The sequence below is a fragment of the Monomorium pharaonis genome, chromosome 5 (genome assembly GCF_013373865.1).
Source record: "Monomorium pharaonis isolate MP-MQ-018 chromosome 5, ASM1337386v2, whole genome shotgun sequence".
Classification (NCBI taxonomy): Eukaryota; Metazoa; Arthropoda; class Insecta; order Hymenoptera; family Formicidae; genus Monomorium; species Monomorium pharaonis.
The window spans coordinates 27,319,311-27,339,523 of record NC_050471.1 but is presented as its reverse complement, the minus strand read 5'-3'; the positions used below and the strand labels follow the sequence as shown (position 1 = coordinate 27,339,523).

The 20,213-nt window shown below is 44.2% G+C and overlaps 1 protein-coding gene across 4 annotated transcripts in view; it reads right to left on the bottom strand.

Annotated features, from left to right (window-relative positions):
* Positions 1–375: 375 nt before the first annotated feature.
* Positions 376–20,213, bottom strand: part of LOC105837765 (hepatocyte nuclear factor 6) — a 96,504-nt gene continuing 76,666 nt past the window's right edge. For 2 of the 4 annotated variants that reach the window (XM_036287149.1, XM_036287150.1), the window contains 3 exons: positions 13,597–13,620; positions 12,468–12,583; positions 376–2,861 (listed from right to left, as the gene is read on the bottom strand). In XM_036287149.1, coding sequence (XP_036143042.1) covers positions 2,652–2,861; positions 12,468–12,583; positions 13,597–13,620 — 350 coding nt within the window. In that variant the 3' untranslated portion in view covers positions 376–2,651. The remainder of the gene's footprint in view (positions 2,862–12,467; positions 12,584–13,596; positions 13,621–20,213) is intronic. The other 2 variants (XM_036287151.1, XM_036287152.1) reach the window with 1 other exon arrangement.

Here is a 20,213-nt window from a genome sequence, read left to right as displayed (position 1 = left end):
TAATAAAAGTGTGTACATATGTGTTATATGTAGTTATGTCTATCTGTATACGTACGTGTGTGTTCTTTTCCTCCCTTTTTTTTTTAAGTATGTACAATAGCACAGCACAATTGCAGTACGATATCGAGTGCGGTTCGCTAAAGTCTCTCTCTCTCTCTCTCTCTCTCTCTCTCTCTCTCTCTCTCTCTCTCTCTCTCTCTCTCTCTCTCTCTCTCTCTCTCTCTCTCTCTCTCGCTCTCTCTCTCGTTCTCTCCCTCTCTCTCTCTCTCTTTCTCTCGCTCTCGTTCTTTCTCTCACGCTCTGTTTCTCTTTCTCTCTTTCTCACAGGCTCTTTCACTCATTCTCTCTGTCTCTCTCTCTCTCTCTCTTTCTCTCTCTCGTACACAGCGGTGTAGCCACCCATTTTAAAAATTGCTCTCTCTCTCTCTTTCGCTCCTTCCGCTCTTCCCTCTCCCCACAAAACCTCCCTCTCGCCATCGGTTCGCACAAAACAGTGTCCACTCTCTGATATACATGTTTATACATACATATATATATCACTTGGCACGTGTACCCTCACACGAAGCCACTTTGAAAATTGGTTCACGTTTCGTCTGACCAACGAGGACACGACGAGCCCGGTCGCGCATTTAGCGCGCCGCTGATTGCGCGATCATTACACCGGACCCCACCGTATATTGGTGAAATACCCCGACCGGTCCCTCAAAGGGGCTCGAGTCGCTTTAGAGCGCGCGCGGGGTGCGTAAAACAAAAAAATCGCGTTCCTCCTCCTCCTCCTCTCGACTTGAGCCGTGAAGTGTGTTTTCACATTTTCAGACTGAATCATCTGACGTTCGGAGGTTTCAGTACGAACCACCGAGGAAAAGACGACGGAGGAAGCGATTTTAATTTGGCACCCCGTGCAGCCATTAAAAACGACTGCCGGCCGTTTATGAACTGGTGAGCGAAATAAAAATTGTATTTTAATCTCGAACGACAGCGTTAACGCACGCACGCGGTGGTCAGGACTCAGTCGCCGCTTTAACTCGTGACATATCTCCATCTCTCGGGCATCTTGAGGGAGACAGACCCCTCCTCGAACTTTCGCAACCGCCCTGTGCGCGGTATAAGGAGCGAGGGGAGAGCTAAGTCTCGAGGATTAAGAAAAAGTGGAAAACGAGCTCTTCTAAGTATTTACTCGCCCGCGATTGTCAAAGCGCTTGTGTGGAATTGCGTGCGGTTACTCGACATTTGCCCTCGCGGTATTCGCTGTCCCGCTTAAAGTAGCGACTGTCCTTCCTCTTTAAAATATATATATATATATAAAATAACAAAAACCGAGACAAACGGAGACCCCACGTTGTCGACCTGGGTCCGCGACAACCGTCCCTTTGACTACTAGTGGCTACAGCCTAAGGTGGTGTAAATTTTGCTGTGGAAGGGGATGGTTGTCGCGGGTCCCGAGTTGGCAACATAGCGGCTTACAAACTTAACTTTAGCCACGCGTAAAGAAGAGGGAGAAAATAAAGGGAAAAACGAGTCTTTCACGCTTTCAGCGAAGGATTCAGAAGTCGAGCTTCTGAGTTTTGACTAGAGGAGAGGAACCGCCACTGATCGAACATCAGCACCGACGGGTTCCTCTTTGGAACTTATTACAGTGGACTAGAACGCTAAGAGTCGGACGCGCGGAGCGCCGAGCCCCGCGTATAAAACTTATGCGCTAATATGGCCAAACTATGGCACGAAGTTTACGAGGTGCGCGAGATCGAGGAAACGAGGCGACGAGTCGCGGATCTTAAAGTTATGGCTGATCGCGCGAAGGATAGCTCGCTTATCGTGAGAGATAAATTACGTGTGAGAGAATAGTAAATATATATTATATAGATAAAACTCTTGTGTGAAAAATCAAATGGGAAAATCATTGCATGTAATCATGACAGCCTCAGTTATGCACTTGGATATTGACTCGTCCGTTTCTTCGACCTCGAACATAATCGATTCAAGAGCCTCAAGTGTGAAAACGATCTGTCGATCGGAAACGCACTGGTCTAAAGCAAAAAAGAAACGCAAGGTCGTACGATACGGCAGATCCAATTCGGATCGCTTTGCAGGAGTCGTAATGATCGATCGTATTCAGCGGCTGGGACGCCCCCTCACTCGACACCGTTCGATCTTCAAAAACGATAATGAACTCATGTCAATTTCGAACATGATCTCTCGAATGTTGCGAAGGAAAGGTCTAAACTTGTTGTAAGATGCTCCTCGAGTTTAATCTTAAAATTTGCTCCAAAACCAAATTGATTGTTTATCAAAACCAGCGACAAACGATAATCAATTCGATATCAATTCGACGTCGAATCGACATCGAAATGATGATTTCTCTTACTGGGGAAGCGTAATAAGGTTTCGTGAATCAAGCATCAAATAATTAAAAAGATTCTAGAGGATTTTGTTTGATTACTCTTGAGTAGCCAATCATCAGTACCGAAATGGTAAAAAGAAAGGAGACTTTGAAGGGGTTAATTTAGAAATCGCGGGACGCGTCGAGAGATCGCCTGAAGGGCTCAAACGTGCCGGCGGGGGTGCGTCCACGAGGTGATACGCTGCCCTTACGAGAAGGGCAGGTCCTCGTCGGGCGACTCGTCATGGTACTCCTCGTGGTCGGACGTGTGTCACAAAACGTCGCTCGGCTGACGCTGGCCGATCCCTATCGTGGGCGACAGCTGTTCCTCCTCGACCGCGACCGTCTTCGGGTCCTCGTCCTTCCACTTGTCCATGGAGCGGCGTCGGGCGTTCATGAAGAAGTTCCCGACCGTCGTCGGTTCCAGGCCCAATTGCCTCGCGATTGTCACCTGCATTTCCTTCGACGGCCTCTTGGTCTCCTGCGGGAACGAAAACAAACTGTGTATAGCATTCCAATTTTCGTACGTCGGGACGCGCGTTTTGCATCGCACCGTTTGTTTCTGACGCGACTCTATTTATTTTTCAACTTCAATTACCATGCCACGTTATTATCCCGTCTTTTTCTTCTTTTTTTTTGCAGTCCCGCTTGTTTGTAAAAGTTCCGCTTTGACTTTTCACTCGATAAAATGTAACGACCGCGCAATTCGAGTCGTGCAATCCGCGGGATTTAATTACCGGGGTAATCATTGTTTTTGGCATCTTCATATTTTATGTCGAGAATGCCGAGTTCATCGTTGAATCTTATTATGTCCGACGGGATCAAAGCTTTTTATACATTATTTTGTTTAATCATCGACGAGCAAAATATTTTGTGAGTTAACTATAAAAACAATACGTATATCCAGCGGGGAGACAACGCGGTGTCTTTAGGACAACATACGCGCGTCCCTCTTTGACTCGTGCATCTCGGAAGTTCGCGAACGGAGCGAGATTTCTATAGAATTGTGTTAAATGTGTGAAGAACGGGATTTAATTATGGTAATATCGCTTAGCGCTCTTAATGTATTATCATATTTTATACGACGTGTCTGTATATAGCGAAGGTGGGTGGTAAGATATTCTATTGGTTCAATCGCTGCTGAATTAATCCAATCGTCTCTATGAAAAGATCCACATTCAGATGCAGATTCGGGATATAATGTACTCCCACGGAAGGCTCCTGTGTGTTTGTGTTTGTGTGTGTGTGCGCGCGCTAATTTTCGACTGTGCGCCACGTGAAAGTATTGGCCAGCAATAATTGTTACTCCGGCAATCGATACACTCTACCTCGAGTCACGTTATTGATCGCGCCACGTTGGGTAAGAAACATCGCGTGGGAAGAAAACGTGGTAGCCCATTTACCACAGGGGACTGTTTATCGTCCACTAGTACCGCCGAACGAGCGGCGGACTACCGTTAAACATGTCGTAAATAAAATTCGGAATGTTCCGTTTCCGGTCGCGTTTCGCGGGGTGAAAAAAGAACAAAGAAATTCGTCGCACGCGAACGATTACGAATGTAATCGGCTATATATTGTAAACACCAGCTGAATGTTAACAAAATTCAAAAGCTGCAGGTTTCTTAATACGCCCGCTCTCTTTTTTTCCCCCCAATCAATGACGAAAAAATTTTGATCGTGAATTTGGCTTATGCAGTACAGATGGTTTGGCTCGAAATAGACTTTAGCCAAATTTACAAATAAGTCTTGCAAAGCGCGATTTTACATAAGAGTAAACAAAAAATTTGCACAGTTCTCAAACTAGGAAAGCTATGCCCAATTTTAGACAGACGTCTTAACGCAATCTACGAAATTTCTTATGTTTTTGGTAACATTTTATGACGCGATACACTCTTGTATTTAAAATAAGACTTTTTTTTCAAGAATAGATAACAAATTCGGGCTGCAGAAGAAACATTATATTACAATTACCTATTATTAAAGAATCACCTATATATATATATATATATATATATTTAAAAAAAGTACGAATAAAAATCGCGCAACGTTTTTCGCATTTCTCGAAGGAAGAAAAACGCGATTTTCTTTGCGTCGTCACTTTCGAAGGGGCTTTCTCCCTCGGCCAACCAGTCAGCCAGTCAACCAACCAGCTAGGCAAGCAGGTAGGCAGGCAGGCAGGCAGGCAGGCAGACGCGATGACGTGACGTATGTACACGCGTACGTACGTATGTACGTTCACGCGAAGCTTGAAACATACACGGGGCCGCGCGGCGGCGGCACAGTGGCTGTCAAGGAATAATCACGATGCCTCGTTGCGATAGTGTCCCGCATTTCCAACAATTGATGCGCCCGTTCTATGCGCGGCGCGACGGCGGGCACCGCCTTCGTGTTTTGCGGGCGCGCACACGCCGTCCGCACACGCACGCACGCACGCAGCCCCTGTGAAGCGCGCTACGGATACGCGCGTATCAATAGCAAGCGACGGCCGCTGTGTGTGCCTTAAACGAAGAGTCCGGCGTGTTCCGGCGCGAGTTAAGCGCGAAATTAACGTCCACCGAGTTAATTAAAGTACGCCTGTCGCGTTCGGTGGCTGGTGGCTCCCGCCGCCGTCGCCATCGTCGTCGTAGTCGTCGTCGTTTGAAAATCGAAACCCCGCCGCCGCCGTCGATTCGCCGCGCGTCACCGCGAATTAAATTATTAATTAATTTCGGGGATATTTAACGCGGCCCAGAAAGCGGCTGTGGGCCAGCGCGACCCTTGAATTCGGAATTATTTAATCCTCCCGGGACTCCGCGGCTATCTGACCGGAATTCGTGCCGGTTTAGCTGGAATACGCGCGCGCGTGTGTCTGTGAAAATTTTATTATTAAATTTCAGTAACTCCTTCCTCCGTCTATAGTTATATAATCGATAAGAGAGAGAGAGAGAGAGAGAAAGAGTGTGTGTGTACGTAACAAAAATTACGGAGTGAGAGAGGGATAAAAGAGAGGGAAAGAACGGCAGCAATTTCTCGTCAATTAAAAATGAGCTCCAGAAGTTGGTTTTTTTTAACTTATTCCGTACTTGAGCCCATGAATTTCTTTTCATCGGCGGCCAAGATCTCAATCATTGTCTTATTTCTTTATTGAATATGTAACAATTAAAACAGACACGCACGCAGCCTAATTATACTGTAAACACATGGTTTTCTTTTACATTTGTTACTATTTTCGAAAAACTCGTGAAAAAATTCATTACATAATAAATTTGTGTTAAGATATGACGAATCATAAAAAGCTAAGTGACAAAAATGTTGAATTGAAATTTATTAAGCATTTCATTTGAATGAATTGGACGCGTCAAGTTTTTGTACGTCAGTTTGATTTTTTCAGATGGCATTTTTTATGTTTTTATTTTTGAAAAATTAAAAATACTACTAATTGAATTTTATTTTTTTAAGGATAGTTACATAACAGAAATATATGTATTTCTCTTTCAAATTGGCACAGTTTATAAATTTCACATATCTTTTAAATAATACACACTATTTGGATTTAAAAAATAAAAAATATTGTGACTTGGATTTTGATATAATAACTTTTCATTCGATGAACGCGTGCACTTTTTTTCACGTCCTTTTTTTATCTTTTTCAAAAATTCTGTATATTTCGAGATTTCTCTTCACAACTGGAGCCTTAATGTTCGACTTTTCTGGACTTTTACGAATGTCTATTAGTCGGAGCCTTATCGAAAGAAGAGGCTGAGGAATTCGACTGGAACGGATAACAGTGTTGCTTTACGTGTCTTCGAGTGAGTGCTGAAAAGAGCCTCGCATATTTTCTCTCTTTTTCCTTTTACAAATCGGGTTAAAATTTCAATGTGAAAGGCGTTGCGCGTCCCGCCGCTCCGGTACTCTCCGGGCTTCTCCGCGGTGCCGTTTCCGATGAAACGGAATATCAATTATCCTCGCAATTACAGCAATTAATACTCATCCGGATAGAGGCCGAGCCGCGCCGTAAAGGCGGCGCAAGAGTTACTTTGAGAGTAACTCGCGGGGGAAAGAGGGGGAAAGGGGGAGAGGGGAGAAACCGCTTCATACGTCCGTCCGGGGCAAATAAAAGTCTCTCGTCCGGAATCTGTGTGCGCGCGGGGGCCCATTATACGCAAATCGTATACTCTCGGAGTGTTTTTATTATAAAGGGCGCGTATTAATTATCTCTGCAATTAAAGCAATTAATAGCGATCGCCCGCAGGAGCGGCGCGTTGCCGTGCACGCGCGCGCGCGTCTCTACGCGTAAAGACCTGAGAGAAAGAGAGAGAGAGAGAGAGAGACGCGGCGCGTTTAAATGCAGGCTCCCCCTTAAAAAAAGGGGAGGCCGTTCTTTTTTCGTGAGGGGGAGAAATTTCATATTTTTCCCCGACACACATCCCCGGGCACGGCGCGCTAAACTCGTTCCTTTCTATTTGCTTATTAAAGGAAATTGCCTTCGTAAACGCTTTCGTCATTATATCTCGAAACGTTCAATTCATTTAATGCGAGAGAAATCTATCCTTCGGTATCAATTCCCCCGTTCTTCATTTACGCGTGCGTCGTATTAATATTATTTCTGGATGTAAATCATCATCTCGGTTACATCGACGTTAGCATAAGTTCCATCGCAATACGGCGAAGATAAATGACCGGAAAATTATTGTTATTGAATTGCAGTCTCCAATACCTAGGAATATTTATCAATTAAGTTATTTTAAATATTATACAAATTAAATGTTGTGTAAATAAAGACTTGCCACGCATACACTTAAAATTTCGCCAAGAAACATTGCGTATTTATCAAGATTTGTTATATTTATTTTATAAACGATACGAGGATAAGTGTTTCTTTGACAAGTCTTTATTTCCGGAAAACGATTTTTCATATTTTGTATCTTAATAATGATATTTCATATTTCAGTTAATTATATATTATAATAAAATTACTTTATCGTGAATTCTCTTGCAAAAATTTGTTGCCAATTATTAGAACACTCGTTTTAACGCCAGACTTCTCTTGTCGAATACCGTAAGCTCTTCTATCCTCAAAGTGTTTCCGAAACGTCAGCCCGAATGGAATCGCCGGGACGAGTCAAGAATTCCCCGCGTGATAATCCGATAATCGCGCGCGCGCGCGGGGTAGCAATATCGGGGGAATGATCGCGCGCCGGAATGCGCGCGAAGTGGGCTAAGGTCAATTCGCGAACTATTTGGCGTTCATCCAGAGTGAGAGAGGAGAGAGAAAGAGAAAGGGACTCCCCGTGGCGGGGCCTCGTTTTTATTTCTTCGTACCTCTCGCGTGTCCCGCGAACTACACGCGAGGCGCGATCGCGCGATACGGATAAACTGCATGGACGTCATTAGGGCGGCTCTCCCTTTGTCCGGGGGGAGGGAGGGGGGGGGAGATCGTGACGAGCGTGCCATCCCAGTGAGAAATAGTACATCGAATCGACATCGATTCAACGTCGAAATCATTATCGAATTGATGTCGAATTTATTGTCGTTTCTCGCTGGGATCCGTTTCTCTGCTTCGTTATTTTCGGGTCGGAATTTTCGCGGGCGACTTAGCTGTAACCAGATCCCGTCCAATCCCGCGGGTGTTTCAACGAGAGGATCCTTGATCGTCGCATAAACGCGCGAGTCTGTCGCGCCGAGCGTGGCTCCCCTCGACTGTTTGGCATAGTTCCTAACTGTAAGCTCGCACTCGAAACCAATACCGTCAGCTGACGTGCTAACAGTTACGCATTCGTCCCTCATGGATGTTTCCCGCCGTTTTTCGGGGGGAAAACGATCACCCGGTCTCACAACGTCACGAGTTCGTCGCTTTCGTTTATTTATTTATTTATTGCACGCTGCTTACTCAAGTGAGTTTTGCATCTTACCGCAACGGAATTTCCGCAAGTAATATGAACGAAGATGGTATCTTGACGTTTTTCTTTTTATCGACCACCAGGAAAACTAGTGAAATTGGATGCTGAATGGCGATCGACGTATCAAAATCAATATCCCTAGATTTGCGTGAGTTTGGTAAGGTAAATAACTTTCGATTAGCATCCTTACACGCACCTGTGCACACACACACACACACGCGTGCGCGCACACATCGCGGATTACTTGCATATTTGATTTGGCAAATTTACTCGTTTATTTCAGTCCCGGTGTTTTGCCATTTAACGGGCGAGTTCTTAATGAAATCGATCGCCGCCAGCATCGCCGCGCACTTCTGATTAAATTAATCCGATTAAATCATTCTTTCGGTACGGCCTGATTGACTTTTAACCGAAAATGTTCGCGAAATAGAATGTCGGGGCTAATAGGCGACGCGTGATTCCTGCACGATTCTGCAATCGCATTCCAGATTATTCCGTTCTATATGAAATATCGTTCCAATAATCCGGCCGATCGAGCGGGGCTCGTCGGGATTTATCAAATTTGATACGAACGACAAACACACGTGCGTGCGCCCACGCACGCGTGCCGCGGCCGAAAAAAATTGATCATTAAGAGTAATATTCGCATACCACCCCCTCCGCTCCCACCCCCCCCCGCTCCGCCGCCAATAGCGGAAAAAAATTCTATTCGATCTAAAAGCAATCGCTTTTGCGACAAAGCAGAAAAGTTGATTTCGCAGAAAAGGCAATTTCGCGTGCGCGTTTCCCCCCCTCCCCTCCCCCCTCTCCGTGCGCGCCGCTATTTATGCGATAATTTATCGCCATCGGAAACGTGTTATCACGTTTCATTGTACCGTGATGCATCTGCCTGTAATTGTAATCGTAGTTCGCAATAGCCGCGGATGCAGCGGGTTAGCGTATTCGCGATTTTGCGAATTCGATTCGTGCCGGTGCGCGCATTGACTGTATTAACGACATTTTTTTTTTTTATAGGTGTACTCGGTGCCCGTGAGGATGATGAAAAAAAAATCACACGAGGAAACGCACATCCGAGGAAGAGATGCCGTATTGAGACCAAAAGCTGCATGACGTCGGCGATTATTGTAAGTACGCTTATTGGAATTATCGCGAGATTACATTCAGCTTTCGTGCCCCCTAATATTGATTGTTTTTGAAATTTAACAAGTTTGCAATACGAGTTTTTTTTTTTAATTTTTCATCGATCTTCGATAGCGTGTCTCTTAGGCCGCGATCATTGAGTTCCACGCGAGTTTGCTGTTACCGGAGTTTCTCAAGTAAGAGCTTGAACACCGTCCGCTATTTTCAGGTTGATGCGCTTTTCAAAAAATATTCAAGTCAATTTAACTTTCGAACACATTAAATACAGTACTTTCGATCGCTGTTGGTTAAAAAATAATTTTTAACAATCGCTAATAACGTTAAAGGAAGAAGAGCCACGCTTAAATTTGTTAGATGAATTAGTAAATCTTCAAAAAAAATTATTTTTTTATTGTTCGACTTATTACTTTTGAAAGGTATGATTGGCAGATTTTTGTTCTTAGATTCAATATTTCTAGGTTTTCGAAACACAAGAATTATTTTATGTTAATTTTTCCGACAAGTACAAATTTGGAAATTGTTTTGCTCTCACAAGGTCTCAGTTTATTCAACAGAGCCTAACATAAATTAATACATTTGAAATTCTATTTTTCCTTTTTATTAGAACTCTTTTTATTAATAAAAATATATAATTTCTTGTTATTCTTGTATTAATGTCTGACGTTTTTGATCAAGAGCTATTTGTTATATGTTTATTTTTGCAAAAGTCATAAGCAATCTAAGTTGGATTGGGTATACCATATTCACGAAACGAAACTAATTTAATTTTATGATACTTGTAAGTATTATGGCCACTCGTAATATCTCCGTCGTTAGATGGCAATTTCTAGAGATTACTTATCGGTTCATTTGTTTTGTAGCTCGCCATTACATAGTGGCGCTAATATGCCAATAGCAGTAGCAGTTACATTTGTTCTAAGACATGCTTTTACCTATGAACATTACGAAACTTTTCCAAGGTTACATCTTAACATTTAACATTACACACACTTCCTCGCTCTTTTTAAACTTGAGCGATTACACCAATATATGTATACTCGAGTAGTTTCCTTGTTTTTTAACATTTTATTCGGCTGTACACGGTACTTTTGAGTTATGCAAGGTTAAACAATAGCATGGAATTTTGCTAATGCAGTTACTTAAGCGCGCTGATGCCTCAACAAACCTAATACGGTCTCTTTTTCGAAGTTTTCATATCGAAGTAGTTGCGCGATAAGTTGATTGCAGTTCTACTACTAATCTATCTATAGTTTGCTATAGATTTTCAGGATTGCAATCTATCTGCGGAAGAGATTACGTTGCATACATTTGCATTTTTTTTGCAATATTTTCTTTTTATTTCGAACAAATATGTGATGCAATAATAAAACAGTGTTTTTTAAAATAAAAATTAATTTTTTACATTTATTTTTGTAGAAGAAGGGACATATCACTCCTGTTTCTTTTCGACTTATTATGCAGTGTTGTTATTAACTTTTTATAATATTCAAAGTAAAAAATATTTTATTTAGAATCGATTGAACAATACACTGACGAATATTAAGGTTTCAATTTAAGATATTAATAAAATTATATCGCACAGAATATAAATGGGGCTGTAATATCGTCTTCTCCTCTATAAATATTAAAATTACTATAACAAAATAGATTTATAAAAAAAATTAATAATACGTACGTGAAAAGAACGGTTTCGGTAAAACATCTAAACATTTTTTTACCTAGATCTGAAAATAATTTGGTTAAACCGTCAAAATAAATTAAATGTACCTCAAGTCGTTTATTAAAATGTCAGGAATTTTTTTGCAACGTTGCTTGCGAATCATGCCTGAACATCCTTCATAATTATTTTGATGGTCTGATAAAATTATTTTTAGATCTGTAGCTAGATAAATTTTTTAATACATCAGAACCGTTCTTTCAGCTCTTGTGTTAGTCTGCAAAACAAATAAAAAATTGTCCAAACTGTGTTCTAATTTGAGGAATTTCAATAAACGTTGTCCGACAATCGGAGGAGACAAACGCGAACGCGATGGCGACCGAAACGCGTGTTTTTCTTTTTTGACAGCGCTATTTTTTTCCCGCCTGCGACGCTAATGAGGAAATGGATAATATCAATGGCCATTCTTGAAACGTGTAACGGGCGACCGCCGGCAGCGACGCGGCGTTGCAATCAGCGGGACTGAAATACGGAGCGCATAAGTAAAGAACCGGCCGCGAAATTATTCAAGACCGATCGATAGACGGCGAGAGAAAGAGAGAGAAAGAAAGAGAGAGAGAAAGAGAGGACGCGCGGCTGACGCGCGCAACTGAATTTCAGGTATCCTCGCGGCGGACGATGTCTTTCCACCCCGGTCGCCGATTCCTCTCCCTTCCCTCGCGTTCAAATTAAGAATAATAGGCCGAGTGTGTCCGCGCAAGGCGCTCGAAAACTTATCTCCCTGTTTTATGTCCACGGGACCAACGCAGCATCCAACTCTCTCCTTTTCCTCGCGATTTCCACCGAGTAAATAGGCCGTCACTCGCAAAAAGGGGGCTGGTCTACTCTCTGGAAACTGTTATCGGTCTCCGGTATTTCGAAATCCTCGTCGGGGGGCTCTTACGTAACTCCGCGATTGCGTGTACCATCTGTTTCCCGTGTGCGCGAGTTTACCTGGTGGGGATGTATGTAGTGTGTATGTAGAGCCTAACGTTTTAAGAAAACGTCTATCGACCGCACAGGGGGGTCACAGGTGTCCTCGCGCGATGAGTGCAAGTTCGAACTCGTATGCATGCGTGTCTGCTCTGTGTGTTTGTGTGTGTGTGTGTGTGTGTGTGTGTGTGTGTGTGTGTGTGTGTTTCGACCGCGAAAGTTAGTCGCCGCTAACAAGCGGCGGATCAGTCGGCGCGCGGCCGTAGCGCTCTCTCAATATTCAATTGCCTGTGCATATCGCCGAGGGGATGGGTTAGCGTAAGAAGAAGGGGGAGGGAAGCGCGGAGAAGAAGGCAATTACTATCGATCACAAGGGGGTAAGAAGTTACGTGTTGTATGTGTGCACGTGTGCGTGCGTGTGCGCGCGCGCGATACTCACTTTAAAAATAGCCTGTAGAGTACGGCGCTGAAGGTCTGTGAAAACCAGCCGCGGTTTCTTGGGGGCGGGCTGTTGGTGTTCTGCCTGGTTCGCCATCTCGTCTTTCCTCTTGCATGCTGAAATTACAGGGATTCATGAGACAGAGAAACAGAGAAAACAGAGAAAGAAGTGAGATGGAGGAAGAGAAAGAGAGAGAAATAGAACGGTGTAGTTTACGCGTGCTATTCCTATTTACTATGCGTAATATGCGATTGGGTATCGAGACGTACATATATTCGGATGTTCCTGGTTGTCTATTAGAGTAATTGATAATCGTGAGGACGAAATTAGCGATAATAGCATTTAATTTCGGTTCCTTCTACTTGTCTTCGGTAAAAGAAATTAAAAAGAAGGTATTCCTTCGAGGATCCTAAAATCACGATATCCAACATTTCGAGTAATGAAAGTTTCATAAAGAATTTTCAGGTATCTCAGGAGTTTATAAATTATCAATAGATTGTATGACTGAATATTCTAAGTCTTTTCTAAGGCTATGAGAAGGCTCGAATGATGATAAATTCTAAGAGAATAAAAGAGAGGGAATGATAATATCTGATAATCATTTAACATTTATAACCATCTACCAATGACCCAGTTGGTCTGACTAAGCAGTGAAAAACAGGTTAATTCTTAACAGGAGGATTAATTGTATATGTTTCTCGAAAGGGCGTCAGTCGTACTTGCGACTCTGCAAAATCTCCTGACTTTGTAAGGACTTAGAAGATTAACCAAAACCAAGTGCTATTATCGAGATACGGGGTCTACTACCGAGTCCCGAAAAGACGCGAGAGGGAAGGATTCGCGTCGCGCCGACCGCTTAATCAAGTCCTTCAATTCGCGCTTTCGTTTCCATTCACAAGACATAAAGACCCGATACTGACATGCCGTGACATTTTCCGCATAGTATTTTCGCATCTACATCCCTAAACGGTCTAATCGACGATAATCACAATTACGAAGCGAAAAGAGGTGCGAGGGTGGATCGGTCGGGAAGAGAGACACGGGACTGGGTGGAAACGACGGAGGGAAGAGGGGAGAATGGGGAGGGAAAGCAGTTGCGGTTTTTCAAACGTAATTTAATCGTACTTACTTCCGCGTTGTGGAATCTGTGCAGCTGAAAGCAGAAAAAAAGACCGATGTTAGTCAGTAGGAACGTGGCTGAATGTCGTACGACCTTTTTCTTTTTTTTTCTTTTTTTTTGACAGGTCGTTATTATCTTTTCTCCCGCTTCGTTTTCGCGTTCCAAGACAGATATACAATAATAGGGCAAAGAGGTACGTAACGTATGCATGTACACAAGTCATTATAGAAAGGATCTGAGTTGCATACACGAATTCCAAACTTAGAGCTACTGGCTGGCTGGTAATAAATCATACATATCACTAAGGGGGTACGAAAAGGGCAAAGGGGGCGGATGCAAGTGTCATAAAGATGCGCATTCTCTCTTTTGTATTGGAAAAGAGGCAGGGGAAGAGGAGAGCGGGGTGCGATGTCACGCTCCACTGGCGCGAGAATCCGCGGATCCCTCTTAATTCGTGACTCCACCGAGGGAGCCTTAAAGCCCGTGTCACACCATGATCCTTTTCATTTAGTTTGTGAGCCGCGAATCGTCAATCAGCCAATCAGGTTGAAACAGCCAAAATCTTTTGACTCGCCGTTCGCAATTGGAATTCAATCCGCAATGCGTATATAGTGTGACATGGGTTTTACGGGAGTCCCGGATTATGTTGCTAACAACCCTAATAGCAAAATACATTGGCGGTATATTGGCTAATATTGGTTAAACATTGGTTATATTGGGAGTGCAATGGCCAGTGTTTTCCCAATATTGATCATAAAATATTGGTTCCAAATTGGGATGTAATTGACACCCAATATAAAAAATTAAATGATCTAACATTGGCCCAATGTTAAACGAATATTGAACCAATATTACTGCTTAGACATTAAGATGAAGTGTCCACTTTGCAATATTAGAAATATTGGGGATATTTGTCTTTACATTACTTCTCAATGTTTAATGCTACCAGGGAATCATCCCCTCCAACAGAAGTCAGCGCCATTACTAGCAGGTCTAATTTCTGTAGGGTTTTGCTGTGGAGGAGATGAGATTGTTACGGCCCCGATTTGGCAACGTAAGTCCCGAATTCGTTCGCTCTCCCGAAATCTATTCAATTCGAAAACTCGAGAACGCGTTCCTCGGGAATTCGATTTATAGAGTCCGCGAGAGCATCTCCGAGGATCCGCCGCGCTCCGAGGAGCGGTCGCGAGGGAATCTGCGAGGAGAGAGAGCGGAGAGGAAGAGAGTCCGAGGAGCGAGAGTTTCGTGTTTGTCTTTCTGTATGAGAACGGAATAGTAAATGTTGTTTCATTGTTGCTGGGCGCGAGAGAGAGGTATACACACACACACACACACACACACACACACACACACACACACACACACACACACACACACACACACACACACACACACACACACACACACGTGCATAATAATATATTATATATATATGTGTGTGTGTGTGTATCATCGTGGCGTTTTAATGTGATCTGAATGACGTGTTGGTGTGCCGAGCAAGCGAATTGATTAGTCGGTCGCAATATCAAATTTTCATCCGTTAACGACCGAGCGCGCGCGCGGTACACACGTACAGATATACATACATACAAACGCGTGCATGTATTCAAAATGCGCGCGGGACAGATAGATACGCAAAAAATCTCCCGACGGTCCGCGTCATCGCGTACATATCACCGTCGGAATTAAGCCAGATCTGGGTTATTCAACCGGTTGGTCCTTAACGATGCATACAAATATAGTCCGATATCGACGACAACCAATTTTATTCACGCCCCCCTGCGCGCATTCTCGAATCCCCCTCCCCCACACCCGCCCGCATGCCGAGCCGCACGAGCGGCACGCGTTATAATTGAATTAAGAGCTGACGGCTCCTCTATTAATTCGTAAGTACCTAATACACGGATGGGGAGAACCGTTGACTCCGCGCAAGAGGGGAGGGAGAAAAGAAAAGTGCCGCCGAGATCCTAAATTACCGCACGCGCGCACACACCCAGGCACACGTATGTACACTCACACGTATACACGCGCGCATAGAAATGAATACATAATAATTGATCACCAGGCCGCACCAAATTGTTAATAGCCATTCGAACGTAATAGTCCTCCATTCATCTATGAAATAACTATATTTTGTCGTTTCGAGTTTAATGGCCCTTGCCGATCGATAGGTGGTGTTCTCGGTTATAATAATAACAACGACTGCGTCGTTTTCAATTTGACCGTAAAATTAGTTCGAAATTGGAAATGATCGTCTCGCGACTTTTCGCGTTGCGCGTCGCGTCCTCCCCTCCCCTCTCTATTTCTCTCTCTCTCTCTCTCTCTTTCTCTTCCTTTTCAATTATGTAAATTTAAAAAAAGAGAAAGAGAGAGAGAGAGAGAGAGAGAGGAGAGAGCGAGACGAGTTTCGCCCGCTATCTGCACGTCCATTTTCTCCCCCGATAGGATATCGATAGGATATGTCGAATTGGAGGGATGTTATATTTAAGATCCATTTGCTCGTCCGAGCCTTTTATTGAATTTTTTAAATCCTTCGAGATGATTCGGAGAGATTTAACCCCTTCGCGGGAATCAGGAAGGGAGACGACACGTACCACGTACGCGTCTCGCGCTTCTCCTCTTTTTGTCTCTTTTCCAATTCAAATAAATAAATCATCCCTGATGTTTTTATTTAAAAAAGGCGGTATTTTGTCTAAGGGGACGCGAGGGAATCGAGCCCCTAGTTAAAATGCTCCCGAATACGGAAGCCATATGGAAAAACTAATGGAAAATAGAGAGGTCGCGGAGGAAAGTAAGAGAAACAGGGGAAGTGAGAGAGAGAGAGAGAGAGAGAGGGAGGGGCGCAAAAAATTTCTTCCCTTTGCTGCCGCTCGTGAAGGGCTAATTTCGCGACGTGGCGTTGGCCGAACAAACCTTCGCTCGAATAGGGAAAGGGGAGGGGACGAGGACCGAATGTCGATCCGCGTCGCGAGAAATGAAACGTCGGGATGGGCTCGCGCGTGTCGCCGACACGATCGCGGAGGGCAAAGGTCGCGGATATGGGCAGAATCCGCAGGCTCCCCCGCGTCGGACGGACGCGGGTACGCCGTTCTCCGGATAAACGCGAAAGGCAATCGCGTGCCATTAGCAAGCGGCCGATAACGGGTGAAAGGAGCGGGCTGGAAGAAAAAAAATTGCACGAGAGAGAGAAAATAGGGACAGCTTCGGCGCGGCAAGGGGTTGGAGAGATCGAGGCGGTAAGGGTGAGCGGATGGGACGAGATGGAAAATTGACGCGTTCATTATTGCCCAGAGCTTTGGGAGCAGAAAACAAAGAGAAAGAGAAAGAGAGAGAGAGAGAGAGAGAGGAGGGGAGAGAGAAATAGAGAGGAGATCGCGAGTCACATCGGTGATCGACTTGTAAGAGCCATGGAGGCACTTTGTGCGCCTCTTCCGACAATCGGGACGATTTATTTATCCGTCGATGGCAAATCTAGATACGAATCTATCGCGAAAGTTTGGAAGCTGAATCTCTGGAATTCGGCCCCTTTTAAACGGGTCGGGTAACGTCCTCCCTTTCTCTTTTTCTCTTTCAATATTTTAAAATTATATCTAAATTACTTTTAACATCGCGAAAAATACGTTTTCTTCAATCTTTTATAAACTGCCTTCTAATTTGTTTTTTATTTACGTTCAGCAGTTATAATTATCTTTTTTTGTTATATATATAAAAATGGGTATTGAAATTTTAGAAAATTAATTTACAGGAAAAGTTGCTCTTGCATGTAAATATTTGTAAAATATTGTTTAGTTGGATTATCGGTATCTTCTTATTGGTACACAAATTCGCGGCTAAGAATGTAATGGCCAAATTGCTGACAAATTACTGACGTGTCTAATGAAATGCGCGATCGAATTATCTCGTTCTATCAGTCGTACAATATTCATATCTGCCGTTGTATCGCGCGTATAATTTCACTTCGGCGCTTTAATCGAAGATCGCATATTTGGAGGACACTAGTTGTGAATACGATCGGAAATTGCCAACAAATTAGAACAAAAGGGACAGAAAAAGAGAAAGGGGGGAGGGGGAAATGATTCCGCGCTCGTGTTGTCGATTCTGCCAAATTATTGCATATTATTGAGAATCGATATTGTGGCGCGATATGAAAATAAAAATTACCTTCCCGTCGCGGCTCTCTGTCTTCAGAAGGGAAAGATTCTGAAAACGAAATTACGAGTAACGACTTGTCAACGGTACTTTAAACTGGCGTTTGAGCAACGTAATAATTGATTCGATTTACATAATCCTGTTTAATCTCATATTTTGCATTACTACCGATTAACAGTTTCGCGTTCGTCGTCGCCGATTCGATCTTCGAGACTCGTGCCGCGTTCATTTAGCCGGGGAGGAGCGAGGGGGGGGGGAGGGGAGTTACTCGTAAGTTTTGTACAGGACATTCCGCCGTTCCTGAAAAGTTTATTCGCCGGGAAGTACTCGAGGTGCACGATGACTTTCCCGACGCGACGAGCCGTCTCGGCGAGAATTCGGGGTCGGACAAGCGGACGTCAAACCACCCCTCCCCCCGCCGCCCCGAACGGCGTGATGCCGCGCGATAAAGCATTAAACGCGGCTCTCCGCCGGCGCGCGGAGACTTTTCGGAAAATAATTCAGACGGCGGTACATTTGCACTCTCCGCGGGAGACCGACGCGTCTCGCGGACAGCTGGGGATGCAGGGCAGCGTGAAAATTTCAATCGTGCAACACCTAATGAATTTGTCAAATCTTCATCTTAATTCGAAATTTAATTTTTAAGAGATATGGAATAAAACGACAATCCTTCTTTTTTTTCTTTCTCTCTCTTTCTCCTCCCTGGAATTTATTTTGATAAAATCGATGTCGAGTCTGAACGGGGGGGGGAAAAAAAAGGAGAAAAAATTCCGAGTTAAGGACGGGTCGTTGGATTTTAATGCGTTTATTTGGAATCGAACGGCGTGGCGGAAAGACGAGTTTAAAAATACCCGAGCTAGAATTAGGGAAACAATAAAATCGAGGGTGTACCACGTCAACGAGGGGGGGGAAAAGGGGGGAGGGAATGGGTGGTCGGCATATATCGGGGTGAGTTTGTCAACGACGCGGTCGCTTTGACGAACGGCCCTGTGCAACAGCGGCCAATCAGACCGCGTGAAAAATCTGATGGAGTACGCGCGCGCGCGTCGGTGGGGCTTAATCGAACGTGGTTCAAAGTCGGCGACGACGATGACGATGCACCGCGCGCGATCCGCGTCCGTGTGTGTTTGCATCTATGTGTGTGTATGTGCGCGCGCTTGTGTGTAACGCGCGCTGCACACGGACGTAACAGAAGCGGAAGTGACGGCCGGGGATGCTCCCGATTGCTTTGTGCTCCGCCGGAGAGACCGTGCCTACTTGCCTGCCTGCCTGCCTGCCACGAACGGTAACCACGTGGGTCAGAAAGAGTCGCAAAATGCAACCTAGTCTAGCTGGAAAGATGGCAGCGTCCTCGGAGTAAGAGCGTCCCTTAATTTTAAACGCGACCCCAGACGCGAATTTAATATAATCTGTCACATGTTGGTGATCACGATACTTCCGTACAAAAGGAAAATTCTTCGACGACTTCTTACGTACACTTTAACGCCTCTAGAAGGTGCTCGTATAATCGTTTATTTGAAAAGAGAAATTTATATAAATATATTATAACTAGCTCTTGATTAAAAGGAAAGGAATTTGCAGCGATTAAGATTACACAAGTGTTCTGAGCTCTCGCACGTCTAATTTCGCGACGTTTATTTTTGAGGGGATAGTTGCCAGAAAGGCAACCGGTTTGCCGAAGTAATTATTGAAGGTAAATTTCGCTCTATCGAGAGGTTGGTTCGAGCCGAGTGGTTCGACTTGACTCGAGAAGACGTCAGCCCTCGAGGGCTAATATATCGGGGGTGATGTTGGTAGCCCCGGGTACTACTGGTAGCCAGCCCCGCGGATTGCTTCGTTTTCCAATCAAAATCGAGTTTGTCACTTGAGGGTCGGAGGAGGTTAGGGGATGGAAGGGAGGACACGCGAGCGGCGGACACGGCGGGCACGTTCACCCACATACTCGACAGAGTGGAGAACTCGAGCCGCTGTTTGGAATAACTCAAGAATGATTGCGATCTCGTTCCCGAACGAGGTACCCGTTCGTTGGCGTCACGTGGCCCCAATAGCCCCTTGATATATATATAATAAAATAATACACGCACGCGAGGGGACACCACCCTCCCCTTCCGCCCTCGGTTATACGTGCTGTCTTCGGGCTATCTCGCGAAGGATTGGGGATGGCGAGGTCGAGCTAAATTAAGACGAGATTTGAATTGTTCGTAATTCGCGGCGAGTGAAGGCAAATGAGAAAAAAAAAAATGATGTATACTTTAAGTATGGGATGTCGAAATTATAATACGTACTTGCGACAAGTCTTTATCCGTCTCCACAATTTTTTCGAGATTTCTGTTGTTAAGAACTTTAGAATTTTTACAAACGATCTCTTAAATTGCTAACGCGACTTTCAACTTCTTTAGGCTTTGGCATACACACGGAAAAATATCAATTCTGTAAAGAAGAGCGACTACCTGATCTTTTTCTTTCAGTAAATAAAA